The sequence below is a fragment of the Sphaeramia orbicularis genome, chromosome 9 (genome assembly GCF_902148855.1).
Source record: "Sphaeramia orbicularis chromosome 9, fSphaOr1.1, whole genome shotgun sequence".
NCBI classification, from domain to species: domain Eukaryota; kingdom Metazoa; phylum Chordata; class Actinopteri; order Kurtiformes; family Apogonidae; genus Sphaeramia; species Sphaeramia orbicularis.
This window is the reverse complement of record NC_043965.1, coordinates 36,285,083-36,301,586: the sequence shown is the minus strand read 5'-3', so window position 1 is coordinate 36,301,586 and position 16,504 is coordinate 36,285,083. Positions and strand designations below refer to the sequence as shown.

Below are 16,504 nucleotides of genomic sequence, written 5' to 3'. Positions count from 1 at the left end.
AAATGAACACAAGCTGTCATGGCAGATGAATAGTGCAATTTTATGATAAATACAATCACATCTCCAAACACAAATGATAAAACACCGGAATGACTGGATTCCAATCTCAGGGGGAAAAGCAGATACAGCAAGGTTTATGGATAGAGCGCAGGTGCCCCAGCAGATGTTATTACATAGTACCAAAGAATACAATGAAAGTACTTTGGAAGATTGATTCCAAAGGGTTTTCAGAACACAGTATATCAATATATTTGTTATAAGCTTCCATAGACAGTCTCCTCAAAATATTATCCCTTTTAAAATACACTTGCATACAACTCGGAGATTTTTTTTTTTTATTTTTATTTTTTACTACATATGGGAATGAGCACCAACACAGTCTGCAGCACAGTTGCATGCAGAAACTTACTGTACCAATGACCCTCCTGCACTGAATTTCATTGCCACTGTTCCAGAATTACTATCTTTTTCAATTTATTGTTTGTATTTTATATTTTATCTTCTTTACACTGTTAAATAATGTCATGAATATACAATCATACAAAAAAGGAAGCATATTTATATATTAACCTCTGGAAACAATTATTATTAATTTATTCCCTTACCCATAAAACAGCCACACAACAAATTCAGTGTGATTCAGGAGTAGCCTTTTTTGTTAATACAGTATGTACTAAATGATAATGTGAGAACAGAATAGAACATAAACACATATGATTGCACCTGCTTTTAAAAGTAGTAACTTCTCTGCTTCATCTTACAACTTTTTCTCCCAGTCATTTTGAGATCATCTAGTGTGCAATGTCAGTTGAGACAACCAATGGATATCACAATAAACCATTCTCAAGTGTGAGATCGCACACAACATACAATTAACATATTACACCTTAACACACATCCTCAGCAGAAATCTGCTCATTTACGCCACCTTAGTCCTTTACGTCATATCAAAGATTGCTTAAGGCTTTTTTGCGTATGAATTACTGCAGTCCATGCTAGACAAAAACCTCCATATATAACTGAGATTACCGTTGCTTCTTAGAGTTTAAGAGTCAAACTTAAAAAAACAAAAAGCAATTGTACATGACTGTTAACTTCATGAAAAGAAGTGTTTTATAACCAACTGCTTAGAAATCAAGTTGGATGTGTAACCTTGTCAGTAAATTCATGGAAAAGTGACTTCTCTTGTACACAGGCACAAAGAAATGGAAGAACAGTTCACAGCCAGTGTGGCGGCAGACTCAGTCACCAAAAACACTTTTTCCTCATGATAATGTCAACTATCATTTAGTAACATCAATGCCTCTGAATTGATATCATGAGTAAATACCTTTTTAGTAACCAAAACTCAAAGGGGGAATATAAGCTTAACAGAAAAACAACTAGGCCATATATTAACATCCACAGTATTGACATCGGGCATTCTCTTGAAGAGGCTGTCAACTAAGAAGTTATAATTCTTAACTCTAAATAAATAAATGTGACAATATGATAACAAAAATATAAACAACCATCAAATAAAGAGAAAAGAATAAAGCTATGGTATATAAAGTATTACTTTGTGAAAGCACTTTTGTGCTGATGGGAGAATGCCAAATGTTGGCAGCAATTAGTAAGAGAAGAGCAAGGGAAAAAGGGGCTAAAAAGTGCCTTTGTGGATAAAACTCCACTCTCCCTCTGTTGGCCTGAGAAAAAAAGTTTTTGTGTTATGATTGCTGCGGTTCTGCATCATTATTATTTTCCACCATCATGTTGTTGAGTGGTGTTGATGATTTGGAAATGTTTTCAAGCCCCAGCTGAGCCAGTCCCTCCTCTGTGTTTGTCCATGAGCTCATTGACTCATGGACAGTTACTGTGTGTTCCTCCATCTGCCTTTGGAGACTGTCCATTTCCTCCCTGAGAATAAAAAGGAATATATAATTAACAAACACTTATTTAATACATGTTCTGGCGTTTGATAAGACCCTAAAAAAACTCCTACAGGTGCATAAAAGGTTTGTTATTGAGGTACTTAGTCTAAAGAAGGTCCCAACTTACTTGAGCTGCCTCAGACAGTTGTGCAGGTTGTTGAGGGGCTCCTTGTTGACAGAGGTTGATGGTTTCAACAACTCATCCAGTAAAGAAGCAGGTACTGGACAATCTGGGATCTTTACTGGTGTGACAGGGTTAGATGGGTTGCCCTCAGTCTTCAACTCCATGCGCTGCTGCTCAAAAAAAACAAAAACAATTTCATTATAGGAATATATATATCAGGTTATACCTATCAAGCAATTGGTATACATTAAAGGTAGACTGATATATTGGCCAGCCGATATACACTACCGGTCAAAAGTTTTAGAACATCCCAATTTTTCCAGTTTTGTATTGAAATTCAAGCAGTTCAAGTCCAATGAACAGCTTGAAATGGTACAAAGGTAAGCTGTGAACTGCCAGAGGTGAAAAAAAAAAAAAAAGTAAGGTTAAACAAAACTGAAAAATAATGTACATTTCAGAATTACACAAAAAGGCGAACAAGAAATGGGTTAACAACTTAAAGCAGTTCTGCAGCAATGGAGGTTGATCAAGCCTCGAAAGTTGGTGCTACCAATTCCTACAGGTGTCCCAACGTTTGTGAATTCCTTCCAACCCCCTCTGTCTGCATAAAAGTAGTGTTGGAAAACACTTGGGTACCATACCATTGTGAGCATTATTTGAACAGTATTGTACTGCAGAAAGTAGTGTGTAACTATAAAAATGGTGAGGAAAAGGCAATTAACGATAGAAGAGAGACAGACCATCATAACACTTAAAAATGCAGGTCTTTCCTACAGAGAAATTGCCAAGAAAGTCAAGGTGTCAGTAAGTCCAGTTTCCTTCACCATCAAAGGCACTCAGAAACTGGGGGAAATGCTGACAGGAAGAGGTCTGGCAGAGCCAAAGCCACAACAGGATCAGAAGACAAGTTTCTGAGAGTCAACAGCTTGCGTGATAGGCAACTCACAGGACAGCAGCTTCAAGCACAGCTCAATAGTGGTCGTAGTAAGCAAGTCTCACTTTCAACTGTGAAGAGAAGACTTCCAGTTGCAGGTTTGATGGGTGGAGTTGCAGCAAGAAAGCCATTGCTGAGACTTCAGAATAAGAAAAAGAGGCTTGCCTGGGCCATGAAACAGCGCCAGTGGACTACTGAAGACTGGAAGAAGGTGTTATGGACTGATCAAACCTGCAACTGGAAGTCTTCTCTTCACAGTTGAAACTGAGATTTGCTTGCTACGTTAGGCCTTAATTTTTTTTTTTGAAAGCAGATATTTGACTAGCAGTAAAAATGTTACAAGATATTTGATCAGGCACCTGTGTGGGCAGCACTTGAAGTTCAATAAATGTTAAGAGTACTTGTGCATGTGTGTTAATAATTTCATTTATATTGCAGTAAAAAATCTTAATTATCTGAGTGTTTTAATTGTATTTTATGGTCAATGTGCTTAAAAAAAAAATCTGAGTTAAATATTGGCCTCAAAAATCAGCTGTAGATATCAGCAATCGGCTGACCAAATTTTTTAAAAAATTGGCATCAGCCTTAGAAAATCCCATATCAGTCGACCTCTAGTATACATTAGCTTTTACAAAATAATGCGACACAATGACCAGTTTGATATATAATGCAATTTTGTGTATTTTTTTTGCTTTTATTAGTATGCATAAAAGTCTTTGTAACTGTGCATGTACCGACTTCAGAAGTGTAAATTTTATTATCTTAAAAATATCAAGACTTATTCACATTCCTGCAATCTGTTCTACACCATTTCAGAAAGATACAAATATTATCACATGACTTATGGCCATAAATCATCAGACAAAACAATGTTCCCTTACCTTCCTTAAGCGGCTCTGTTTGAGATCCTGTTTAAGCTGCTGGTTCTGCAGTAGGACAGTCTTCATGCTGTTCCTCAGCTCACCCACTTTGGCCTGCAGCATAAACTTGTCCTTCCTGGTACTGCTCAGCTCCTCCTGTACCGACTCCAGCTCCACCTTTATGTTCTGGTACAGACAGAAATCTTTGTTAGTTACTGGTCTTACTAAAAAAACGACTATGTGGCGATAATGACATGCATACTTGAACTGATGAATAAACCTTGTTCTGTGCTTTGTTAAATATGTCCTTTCAACATCCATACTCAGCACATATGCATCTGCTTTTTCAGTCAAATCACTATTTACCTGTAGAGCAGTCTGTAGGTTGTCCAGTTCTCTGTGATGGCACTGCTCCATCATTTCCGACTGCTGCTTCTGAGCCTCAATTTCCCTCTGCCTCTGCTCCACCTCCCACTTGAGGTCTTCAACCTGAGACAGCAGTGAAGTATGTTAGAATGGTCTCAGAAGGTTTGTGATAATCCCCTGCCTATCAAGCATTTCCAATCCAACATGTACACATTAGTCACATTTAGGCATTTATTGCTTGTTATAAAAGAAGAATAATACACTCCAAATTCTCTGGTTTAACACTTTTTCGAAGTGTACCTCTTGGTTAGTAAGGGGCTGCTTGGCCAGTTCCTCATCTAGTTGTTTCTGGAGGATCTGGAGCTGTGAATGAGCCTCAGACAGCTCTTCTTGGAACCTGGAAACCTCCTGAGCATGCTGCTCATCCTGAGCCCTGCAGAGTACAACTTAATCAGTCACACATTCTGACCCAGATCTACCCCTGTATATAGTGAATGGCACCAATATTGGCATTAGTGTTGGTGCTGAAAATGTCTCCCAGATTGGCCTCCATCACGCATGGGAGACATTTTAACTAGCTAAACCAAAGAAAAACACCTACTGTAAAGCTTTTAATAGCTCTTTTCATCTGTATGTAAACTCACTTAATTACAGAGAAAACCAAAGAGTGGGTCATCTAGTGTCTACAGAATGATAATCTACATGTATAGAATACAGCGGTTTCTATGGACACTATTCAGTTATAATTAGTACTGGGGGAATGCACATACTGTAATTTGTGGGCTTCACTCTGCAGAACTTTGACCAGGTCCTCTTTGGCCTGCAGATCCTTCTTAATCTCTGACAGCTCCAGCATGGCTGCCCTGTAGTGCCGTCTGTTGTGGGCTGCCTCAGCTTTTGCTGCTGCCACCTAAAGGACAGATTGCATCATTTCAAGAAACACGGGCAGTAGTTATCAGACTTACTAACACTAACTTTTTATATATTCAAGAAACTGTTTCATAATTCTTGTGACAATGACGTGATCTCAAAATAAATGTTCAAATATTTAAACTGCTGAATGGTTACCTGTTCTTTCAGATCCTTAACTTTGGTTTTCTCTTTTTCTAAGGCCAGCTGTAGGGTTTGCACCACCTGCTTCATTTGCTGGTCTTCCTCCTCTTTACGTTTCAAAACAGCTTGAACCTGCAGAGGAGGGCATATGAGAAACCAAATGTTATATCAGTAAGATTAAAATTTTACAGAGTTTATAAAACATCATATCTTAATCAAATTTCATTAACCTCGCCTACAGGTAACAACACATTTACATGTTCAATCATATATTACAGACATAATACAACATCCAAAACAAGTACCTGCAAGTTGAGTTGGACAAGATCTGCTTCTCTTTTAGCTAATGCAGTTTCTAAAATGTTAGAATGCTCCCGTAGTGCACTATGGGACTGTGCTAATCCTGCCAGTTTCCCTTTTTCATGTTCTAACTCAAGAGCTAGCTTCTTGTTGGCGTCTTCCAACTTTCGGATGCGCTTCTTGAAGCATCTTGACTCTTGTAGCTGTAAACAACATATTTCATCAATACATTAACAGACACAATAATACATTAATTTACATGCATTAATGGTTTGACTACTTAGTATAAAACTACTGCCCATGCAGGGTTGTGATCATACATTTAAAAGAAATAAACATGCATACACATTAGAACAAACTAAAGTGTAACTGAACATTATTCACCTCATCTTCCAGCTCCAGGACCTTCTCCTGATACTCCTCCAGCTCTGTGGAGGTGAGGGTGATCACTTCTTGCAGCTCTTTCTCTAACATAGTCTTGCTGTTGTTCACAGTCTGCAACTCAGCCTGCAGAGCCTCAATCTTCTCCTGGATGATAAATAAATAATCAAATTGCACTTCCACAAAGTCTCATTTATTAAGTCATGCAAAATTACTTGTATTCACAACTTTTCTCTTAAAAAGCACTCCTCTAGTGGAGTTTTGAAAGCAAACTTGAAGCTACTGTAATGTGAACTCAGGAACCTTTGGAAATGTCCATATGTTCGTACCTGTAAGGCCTGGCTGTTTCCCCCATCTGACACCTGGGCCTTGAGCTTGACCAGCTCTGCCTCAGCTGTCTCCTTCTCAGTCAGGGCCTCTTGGAGCCTCCTGCTCAGGATTCCCACAGCATTCTCATAGGCCTTGTGTTTGGCCTTCATTTCCTTCTGTGCACTGGTCAAATCTGTCCCCAGTCGCTTCATGCGAACTTTCTGCTCTGAAATTGCCCTATTTATAGCAAATATTGATTCAGCTAAGGTAGTCATTAAGAACAGAATATGTATATATAAAGATCTACATTTCCATAATATTATCATTTGAAACTTGCAGATACACGTAATATAAAATGTATATAACATATAAAAATTATGCTTGAGGATTGATGCAGATAAACAGACATTCCAAAATACATATATAGATTATACACTCCATTATTGAGATGAGCACACGTATAGCAAGCAAGTCTCTTTATGCATATTTATAAATAGGTCTTGACAACATGTATTTGTCATGCTCCAAATAATTCATGCGGGCATCATTCAAGTGGTACAAATCTCTACAGAGCACATGACTCACTTTTTGGCTTCAGCCTCCATTTGCTCCACCTGTTTTTTCAAGGCCTCATTCTCTTCTGTCACAGCAGCAAGCTGGCTCTGATCAAACTGTAGAGACTGAAATGGAAAACGTAAACAACCTTAACATGTACTTTTATGCAAATGTTTTTATGCTGTGAGAAGCAAATTCTGAACAAAGTTTTGGACTAATATTAATATTAATTCAAATATAATAATAATAATAATAATAATAATTTTGTACCTGAATCTGATTTTCAAGTCGATCCCGTTCTTTCTGAATGGCCAGCAGATGGGCTTCCATGTTGCTCATCTGCTCCTGGACTCTCACCACCTCCTTCTGTAGCCTGGCCTGCTCCAGCTCTGCCTTCTGCTTCTCCCCCTGAACGCCCAGCACCTCCTGCTTGAGGTCCTTTACCTCCGCTAACAGACGCTTTTTAGTGGATTTGAGCTCACTGATTAGCTGGTCTTTGGAGCTGGCGTCCCTGCGGTAGGCCTCCACCATCACCTGAGAATATAAAAACATGATGTTGTTTTGTCTCCTCAAAAGTTTTGGGTGTAATTAAATGCAACTTTTGCATTCTCTTCTTTAAACGAGTGTGATCATCTTCTCTCATTTCTGAAAGGGATAGAAAGAAAAAAAATCATCGCACACAGAGAGAGAGGGCTGCACCACTTTTCTGGGCCATTTTACATGGTTGTGGGAGTTGAAGCATAAAAACATAAAGGTCTGTGCCAGACTGAAACTGAAGAATGGACATAGCATCGAAAAAACTGACAGGAAATACATCCCTTTGCTAGTTTCTTAGTAAATGTGCAGTAGCAGACTAAGGACAGCTGAATGACATGATTTAAAAAGTTATATCTGGTCAACAAATGATGTTGCATGAATTTAAAGAAACTCCAGTTTTGAAAGAGATAACAGTTGTCATTTCTGTCATTCTGTCAATGAACTCCACCCTCTTTCTGACAGCTTTTCAGTGTAAAATGAGCAGCATCCATCACTGCTCAATCCAATGAGGCATGTCAACCACTCTGGGCGTTCTTCTGAGATGACAGCCATCTGGCTCTACAATGTATCCTCCCACGACAGCATCAGCTTTAACCAGCTGGGATATTAGAGACAACACTTTCAAGCCTGTACTTCTCTATAACTTTCTGGATAACGATTGGAGAAGCCATATTTTTACTGTGCATTTTTGCTGTTTTCTTTTTTTTTTTTTTCTTTTTAAATAAACAACTATCCTACATGAAGTGAAAGTGTAGAAGACACATCTTACCTTTTGTTGTTGGAACTGCTCTTTCAGTTTCTGAGCTTGTTTCTTCAAGGAGCTATTTTCCTGCTGTAGGGTTTCAATCTAAACACATAAAAAGCCAATAATTATTAAACAGTGACAGAGAAGAAACCCAAAGAAAAAAACCCACATATACAACATACAGTTGAATTCTTGATCTCAATCTTGAATAGCAGATCTTAACTGCTTTGGCTGAATGGAAAGTGCATAAATCATCTCTAGCCAATACTAGTTTATGGCTAAACTTTAACCATGTTAAATGGGAACATAATGATGTCCAAGCCCACAGAAGTCTGAATCTATGCTGTAAGGTTATGGATGATGGAGATGTTTTCTATATTGTTTCTATTGTTCTTAATGTTCCATGTCTCAGTTGTCTCGTACCTGATTGGCTTTGACCTGGACTTCCTGTCTGAGCTGATCCAGGACATCTGACGCCACCAAAACATCTTCTCCAAGCCGTTCAGCACCCTCATCGAGCTGACTCTTGTCAGCACGGGCTGCCTGCAGTGCTACCTCAAGAACAATCTTCTCATTCTGGAGGTACTGGATGTTGTCATCCTTGGCACTGCTCTCTGTCTGCAGTTCAGCCAGCTGAGCCTCCAGTTCCAAGTATCGTGCTTCTAGCTGGTTGATGGACTGTTCTTTGGTGTGCAGGTGCTCCTGAGTTGTGGTGAGCTGGCGCATCAGCTCCAAATGCTCCTTCTGGAGTGACTGCAGTTGCATGTCCTTCTGGGAAAGAGTCAGTTTCACCTAAGAAAAAAATACAGTGTTAAATTTGTTATAGCAACACCTTTTGTTTGCATTATTTTAGTGTTTTTATGACATATATGGAGTGGGTGGGCATAAAACGTGAAATTTTTCTGTTATATTTCATGTGACTACCTGCTCTAATTCCCTTTCCAGTGTGCTAGCCGTGTTGGCCAATTTTATCAAGCGTTCTCGTTCTTCTTCAAATTCTTCCAATTTGTGTTGCAGGTCATCTTCAACCATGGTCTTTGCATCCTGAATCTGCTTGTAAGCAGCTTCCTGGGTCAGCATGTCAGCCTGCATCACACACAATATATAAGAAGTTAAACAAAATGGTATATTAGTTTCTTAAAAACAAGCCTTCACTGTTGTTTGTGTTGTGTGCAAACACATATTGTGAATATTAAGCCTTTATAAAGGAATTTTGGAGAATATACCTCAATGCTCTGCAGCTGGACAGCAATGCGCTCCTTTTCTTTGATGGAGCGGTGCTGTGTCTCAGTCAGCTGGTGGGACAGTGTTACGTTCTCCAGCTTTAAATGCTCAAGAACACCAATCTGAGTCATCTGTCCTGCCTATGTAAAGGACATTTAAAAAGGAACAAATGTTAACAATGCATCACTGCATCTTTGAACACCTAGGACAGTATCAAAGCCACATGAGAATGAACCTTACCTGCATGTTAGCCATTTCACCTTGCAGTCGTACTCTTGCCTCTTGCGCCAGTGCTAGCTGTTGCTGGTACCACTGCCTGACCTGCTGCAGGGAGTCTATTTCAGCCTGGGAGGTTTTCAGTCTGCTCTGTAGGGTGCTACGCTCCAGCTGGACCTGTTGAAGCTGATTTTGAAGACCTCCCATCTGCTGACGCAATTCCTGAACTGCAAAATTTAACACCAAAACACTTTACTTAGGCATTGACATGAATAATAAAATATAATCAGAAAACTACAGTTCTTCAAAGGACTGATGACACTGATAAATGATACACTAGTTTCTCTGACTTACCTGTGTTGTCCCTTGAAGTTACAGTCATTTGCATTTCTTCCACCTTCCCCATCAGCCTGTTATACTGGTCTTCAGCCACCTTCAGGTCATTGCTTAAGGAAGCCAGACTGGCATTTTTGCTCTCCAAATTTCCCTGGAGCTCCACCATGGCCTTCTCTAACTGGTTGCAGTTCTTTCTCAGAGTGCCAACCTCTGTAGTGAGGGTACTCTGCTTCTCCTGGCTCACCTGAGCCTCCTCCTTCTTGGCCTGCAGTTGAGCATTCACTGTAGCAAGCTGGGCCTGAAGCTCTGTCTTTTCTTTGAGAGCCTGGAGGGCAGTACAGTTTTGTTAACAATTACACCCAATTACAGTTAAACTATTCCCTTTCTGGTAACGTGACACATGATATATATGGGTGTTGTTACATTTGGAGACATTTCAAAGCATTTGTGTTATTTTGATCATTTCCTGTGTAGTGTGAATCAAAAGCTAAAATAATGACTAAAGGTATCAGTATGAAATATGACCTGATTGGCCTCAGATGACAAGGTTTCCAGCTGCCCCTCAAGTCTCATTTTCTCTTTTAATACTTGGAGCATGTCATCATGGCCCATCACAGAACTCTCCACGGAAACACTGAAACAAAGGTCAACAACATTAGTTCTGCAAATATTCACTGATTAGTTGATGCACAGAAGATTACAACAATTTACATAATTGGTAAACAGTATGATGTAATTTATCAAACAAATATACTTGACATTTGAAGGCTCAGCACTTTGTTGTTGTAATGAAGCAGTAACTACAACATTATGCCTCCACTGTAAGGTGAGGCAACCTCCTAAGGGAATTAAATATCAAATACCTGCTAGAGAAGCTGTCTCTACGGCTACGAGGCTCTGCTGTGTCTTCTCTCTCTTGCTCCAGCTCCAGAAGATGCTGCTCTTCAGTTGCTGCCTGCAGAACCTCCTGCAAAGATGGAAACTGACCCATGGCCTCGGCAGAAATCTCCCTCCCCTCCACTGTGTAAGGCCCCTGCTGCCTGTCCACTGCTGCAGCGAGCATACCATAGGTCCCTCTGGTAGACACACTGCTGTAGGATGAGCTGTCACTGTCGTTGCCATCATTTCCTGGCCTTGTTCCTGATTCGCTGCCATCAATTTCTGAGACATTGTCCCCAACCTGGGATGAAGCACCAAGCTGTCCCTCTGTCTCACAGGTGCTACGCTCTGACATCACACTGACCTCTGACAGAGTGGACACAGAGCTAATGCTGGACTGGAGGGAGCCCATGGTGTTGTCTGCTGTTATAACACCACCTCCTCCCCCATCTCCACCATCATTCTCCGAAGACTTGTAATCAGCCAAGGAGTGGATCTTGCTTGGACGAGGTGACCTGGATTTTCTCTCTTTGGAAGGAGGGATTCCTAAGCTACCTAGTTTTGGACCACGAGGGACACTGGTCCTCAGGAAGGAATACTCCTTGGTCATTGCAACGGTGCTGGCCCGGGGAAGAGCCTCAGGATGTAACATGAGCTCTGGATCCAAAGTGCTGAATGGTCTGTTCTTGGGAGTGCTGCGGTGAGACTAGAAAACAGTGGAAAACAATTATTAAAAGCACTGCTATCATGACAAAATGTGACAACACAGAGCCCTCAATGGACATGTACGTGAGTGACATGTTTAAATGAGTAACATTTCACAGCATTACAAATTTGTTTCATACTTTTTGAATCATATATTGAAAAATGGACATTTAAATAGGGAAGAAATAATGAATAACAGAGTGAAAGACTGTTCACAGAAACATGAAAATCTGAAAGACAGGTAGACGTTTCCTCAACATGCATTTTAAGAGGAATTTAGTCTTAACCTGGCGATGACTCCATTTACTTACTCTCTCTTTGTGTCTTTGCACTCTGTACTGTTTGAGTTGCTCCTCCAGACGTCGGCGGGCCTCCAGCCGAATCTTCTCCTCATTTTCCATCTCTAATGATGGCTTCTGGTTGGCTAAAGTGAGAGTAATGTTAGGCCAAAAATAGAACTGTTCTCCTAGCCCACACTATATCACCACAAAAAACACATCTTATTTACACCAGAACCTAATATTTCATCAAAGATCAATCACAGGAAACTTGTACAAGCATTTGTGTTAATGCTTGTATACTCTTGTTTGCTGGGATTGTACAGTGAAGAAAAAACCTGCCTGGAATTCTGTCAAACATCAATAGCAAACACACTATTCATATTAGAGTACCATATGCTGATCTCCGGGCAGAAGGCAAGCTTTGTGTAAGAGGCACAGTGACAAGTAAGTTACAAATTATGTTTACAACTGTCTCCATTTTATTGGACAGCCAAAGCAGAATTTTGGATTAGATTCATGAGTGACAATAAGAGTACACAACATCCATGCTCTATGCTGTGTCATTCCTATTTGCTTGCTCAGTTTGCACACAAATGAAATAAATAGACATCAGGCATAACTGCAATAGTAGGCAGCTTGCATTTTAGTAAAATTAAAAAATTTGATGATGCATCAAACAGATGAATTAATCCTGGTGTTCCCAAACTATTTTAGCTTGTGACCCAAAAGACAAATTTACTGACACAAAACTGCATTATGAACTACCATAATGTCTATATTTTTACCGACTCCTCAATCATTAATGTCACAATGTCAGTAGCAGCTAATGTCAGTGACTAATGTTACTAATTCCCACTGAGCAACATCAACATAAACCATACTGAGGTCTTTTCTCTGCATTCTGAATTGCTTTGGTATATAAAAAAGAGAATACTTCTTATATTTAAATTGAAAAAACTAGTTCATATATCAAATTATTTTATCAAGTGGAGACCCAATAAAAATGAGTCTGAGCTCTAAGTTTGGGAAAGGCAGAATTAATCAGTTATGTTCATGCACCATTACAAGAGATATAAGACTCATCTCTTTGAGTAAAAGCATGGAAATATAAAGTTGCATAATTATTGGCAAGTCAACTGTGCATAACATTAAAATTCCACCAAACAACAACAACAGAGGGATTAGTTCGAAAACACAACCATGAGTCCAAACACTGTTCCAACAAAAGCACCCACACCAAATTCTAATCAAGCAATCAAATGCCTAAAATACATTTTTACTGAATCCATCTGGTCAGAAAATTCACAGACAAGGGAGTTAAAAGGGATGCGTTCATGAGCCAAAAAGCAAAAAACCCACAGCAAAATGAGGTTAAAATGCAAGGGTAAAGAGGGGGCACTCATTCCACACGTTTATGCTTACACAATTCAGTCTCCTGCATAGGCATACTGAGTCTGAGCGACTGCAATGCATCACCCTTGTGAACCGTGACCTCAGCACTAGCCCCCTCAGACTTCTCTAGCATGATGGGTGGAAAAGCAGCCACACCTGGGGAGGGCTCTTGGGTCTGTAAGTTGACAGGAGAGCTGGTGCTCTGGGGAGGGTCTGTTGGAGGTAGAGACCCATTCATATGGGTGTCCCCTACGGCACCAAAGCCCTCTGTCAGTCCGTCTCCATTTGGCAAGACATCTGAGCTAACAGGACCTGAAAGAAATGAGATGAGAAGAGGTCCTGAGGAATGTGACAATTAGTCTTAAGAAGGTCTAGTGAACTGGAGTGCAAAGTTAAACATTATTCAACTTGGCAAACTGGCTGAGCAACTTCATTAAACTACAATAGCTCGAGTGACAAGAGAGCTGGCAATATTCTAGCAGTGTATAAGTACTTAAGCAACAATTTAGCTAAACCTACATTTGGTATAAGTCGCACAATTGCCATACTTGTTTAGCAATACAAACATATCTGCAACAATTTGTTACCATTTGAATTTTATACAATAAGGGAAGGAAAGAGGAAAAACACAGTTGATGGCATATCAGACTTGCAACCCTATCAGAGGTGATAGGGTTACAAATATCTTCTTCAGGTTTTTGCTCACAGTATTAAATGAAAATGACCCCCGTGAAAAGAAAAACATGGTTTTCTGTTAATTTTCTTCATCCTGTGAAATCAATCATAATGTGTCTTCTGATACTTGATAAAGCTTTACACTCTTTACCTCCTTAACATCACAATCAATATCTGTGATCACTGCACTTCTTAAAAAGCACATATCTCTCATGCTTCCACTACCTTATGAGCAACATAATTAGAAGTGGAGAATATGTTTTAAAATTTTCTGTTCAAATACTGCAGCCTAACAGCCCTGAAATGGTAACTTATTTGGATTCAGTTCCACTACTTAACACATCAATTAAAAGAGCTATACAGCACAGAAGAGTAAGAAGTCTTAGACCTAACAATAGGTGAGAAAACAGGTCATGCATCGCAAGATACGAGTGCTAGATAAAGGAGACGCCAGCAACAAAAGGAAAAGAGATGTGCAGATAGGAAAATGGACAAGAAAATAATCACATCAACATGGAAGCACAGTAATTCTAATTTAATAACAACAAATAGACTGAATGTGTTTTGTCACATCACACAAGAATATCAACACATGCTGCAAAATACAATTCATGCAGATTTATCAAATACAATGGAAAGAACATAAGAACTCACCATTTTGTACATCTTTCATATTGTGTGTATTTTCCAGCCCTTGATGCAGCTGTGTGTCGTGTTCCACAAAACTGGCTTCGGTTTCTTTGGAGTTAATGACTTGGTGTTCTTGAAAAGCATTGGCCATCATTTCAGTTGCTTCAGAGTGGGCTGTATCCATTTCCAGCAGGACAAAAAACACACGCAATACTGCTGGTGACGCCTTGGAAAGAATGTCTCACAAAACCATCTTCTTGGGAGGCAGGCCAGCTATGAGCATGTCAATGTCCAAGAGCACTTATGACAGAAAGCACTAAAAAAAGAAAGCATTAAGTTTAACACCTGAACTATAACTGGCTTCTTTTCAAACGGCATATTTGCAATTATAACATGGTAAAAACTCGAAAAAGACAGTTTTAGATCCTCATGTATGACCCATGCTTTTAACACAGTGTTATGTAATACATGGCTTGTTTTAATTTAAACCGTAAGCTAGAGTCTAAAGCTTACATGCTGGCTTGGCGTTTAAGAAGATTGCGTCGCGTTAAATATAAACTCAGTTGCAACTTACAAACAAGACAAACGTGATTAACAATCATTCCTACTATCAGCAAGTGAAATCTGAACACCTATAGGAATCTGCTGATAAGTCAGGGACGCGCCCCATCATTCATTCAACATGTGTTTCAAATCAGGCGTTTGCGATAAAGCAATATAGGTCCTAAACATTGTGGAAATCCATGGTCCGAGCTGAGCTGAAGTATTCTAAAGGGAATCTATCATTACATTATAGTTCTTTTATTGAAATCAAGGGAGGTACCCACTTCTCATGTTAGCGAATTGAGCTCGGAAGCGTCATTACCGAAACCACTGGCACATTTCCAGTAAGTGTATCTCACGTAATTATAATATTTCAGTTAATTATAATTTTTTAACCAAAAGGTGTGGTTCATATCGAGTTTGAAATCGGATGAAATTGGCTGTTTATTGTTAACGTTAGCCTTTTAATACCACGACTTCATACGGTTTACTTTGGTAAACAGTCGTGAAGGCATTACGAAATACCGACAATCACTGATGACCGTAACTGCGAACACATTTTTTTTTCTTTTTTAAACGTATGAATTACGTTTAGTTGGAATGTACTGGCTACAAAAGACAGGTGACTAGCCTGAACTGTTAGCTTTACGGCTAGCTTGATGTGTTTACGACGAGAGCTGTCAAGCTAAATTAGCTAACTTGCTAGCTCTAATCGCTCGAGCCGCTGCAGTGGAGTGATTTCTCAAATATTTCACAAAATAAATACATAACCCACTACCACGGAATTACATTGAAAACATAATGTACGATTTATAGAATGACAAGTTCAGTAAATGTCTAAAAACACAATGAATGCTAACCTTTTGCGAGCTTCGCCTTTTACTACGTGGCTGTTTGGGTTCCGTCCCCTTATCTGTCCGACTAGAAACCGGAGGCGTAAACTGCACAATGAAAACAGCAAATAAAATAAGTTACACAATAGCACATCAGATATGTGTACAGACATCCAGCTCAGAAATCACCATATTAATTATGTGACAAAGCAAGCTATGTTACCAATAGTATGCGTTAAAAATGAATAAATTACACGAACTTATAAGTGGAACGGACAATGCTACGGGTGTCGGATGCAGTGCATTCCTTCACTCTGGTAGCATAAGCTGCGCCCTTTTTTTTGTCTTGGCAACTGCTTACAGCCAATGTGCATGTTCACCTGACGTATCACACAAGATGACAACAGCAGTTTCCTTTAGTTTTTGACTTGAACGATTTTAGCAACACTTTGGTTGATCATGGCACTGCCCACAATATTAACATTTGACAGAAGTCTGCATGGAGGAACTGAAAGCGGATACATTTGTATCTGTTAAACCTATATAGTGCTCACATAAAAATATACTAAATATAATAGAATAAATATAATAAAATACACGGATGAATACTCCCATCGCCATTGTTGAAAATTGAATCCTTCTGTTACAGTATAAATATGACATTAAAAAGATGTGTATTGTTATTGTGTATTGTTCTTTATTGATTTAGGATTCAC

General features: G+C 39.3%; 1 protein-coding gene across 3 annotated transcripts; it reads right to left on the bottom strand.

Moving 5' to 3' along the window:
- Positions 1–21: 21 nt before the first annotated feature.
- On the bottom strand, positions 22–15,869 carry golga3 (golgin A3). 3 transcript variants are annotated; one of them, XM_030142734.1, is made up of 24 exons: positions 15,816–15,869; positions 14,437–14,728; positions 13,138–13,419; positions 11,746–11,858; positions 10,714–11,435; positions 10,376–10,484; positions 9,869–10,175; positions 9,539–9,741; positions 9,301–9,438; positions 8,999–9,160; positions 8,498–8,866; positions 8,099–8,176; positions 7,063–7,326; positions 6,823–6,917; positions 6,258–6,474; positions 5,932–6,075; positions 5,553–5,750; positions 5,263–5,379; positions 4,965–5,104; positions 4,495–4,627; positions 4,195–4,317; positions 3,850–4,014; positions 2,038–2,204; positions 22–1,896 (listed from the first exon to the last, which is right to left on the bottom strand). In XM_030142734.1, exons 2-24 carry the CDS (start codon positions 14,594–14,596, stop codon positions 1,707–1,709), a joined length of 4,596 nt encoding a protein of 1,531 aa, XP_029998594.1. In that variant the 5' UTR covers positions 14,597–14,728; positions 15,816–15,869; the 3' UTR covers positions 22–1,706. The 3 variants fall into 3 exon arrangements, with proteins under 3 accessions (XP_029998594.1, XP_029998596.1, XP_029998595.1); XM_030142736.1 differs by having other exon boundaries at positions 13,264–13,419; XM_030142735.1 differs by having other exon boundaries at positions 14,437–14,712; positions 15,816–15,850.
- Positions 15,870–16,504: the final 635 nt, after the last annotated feature.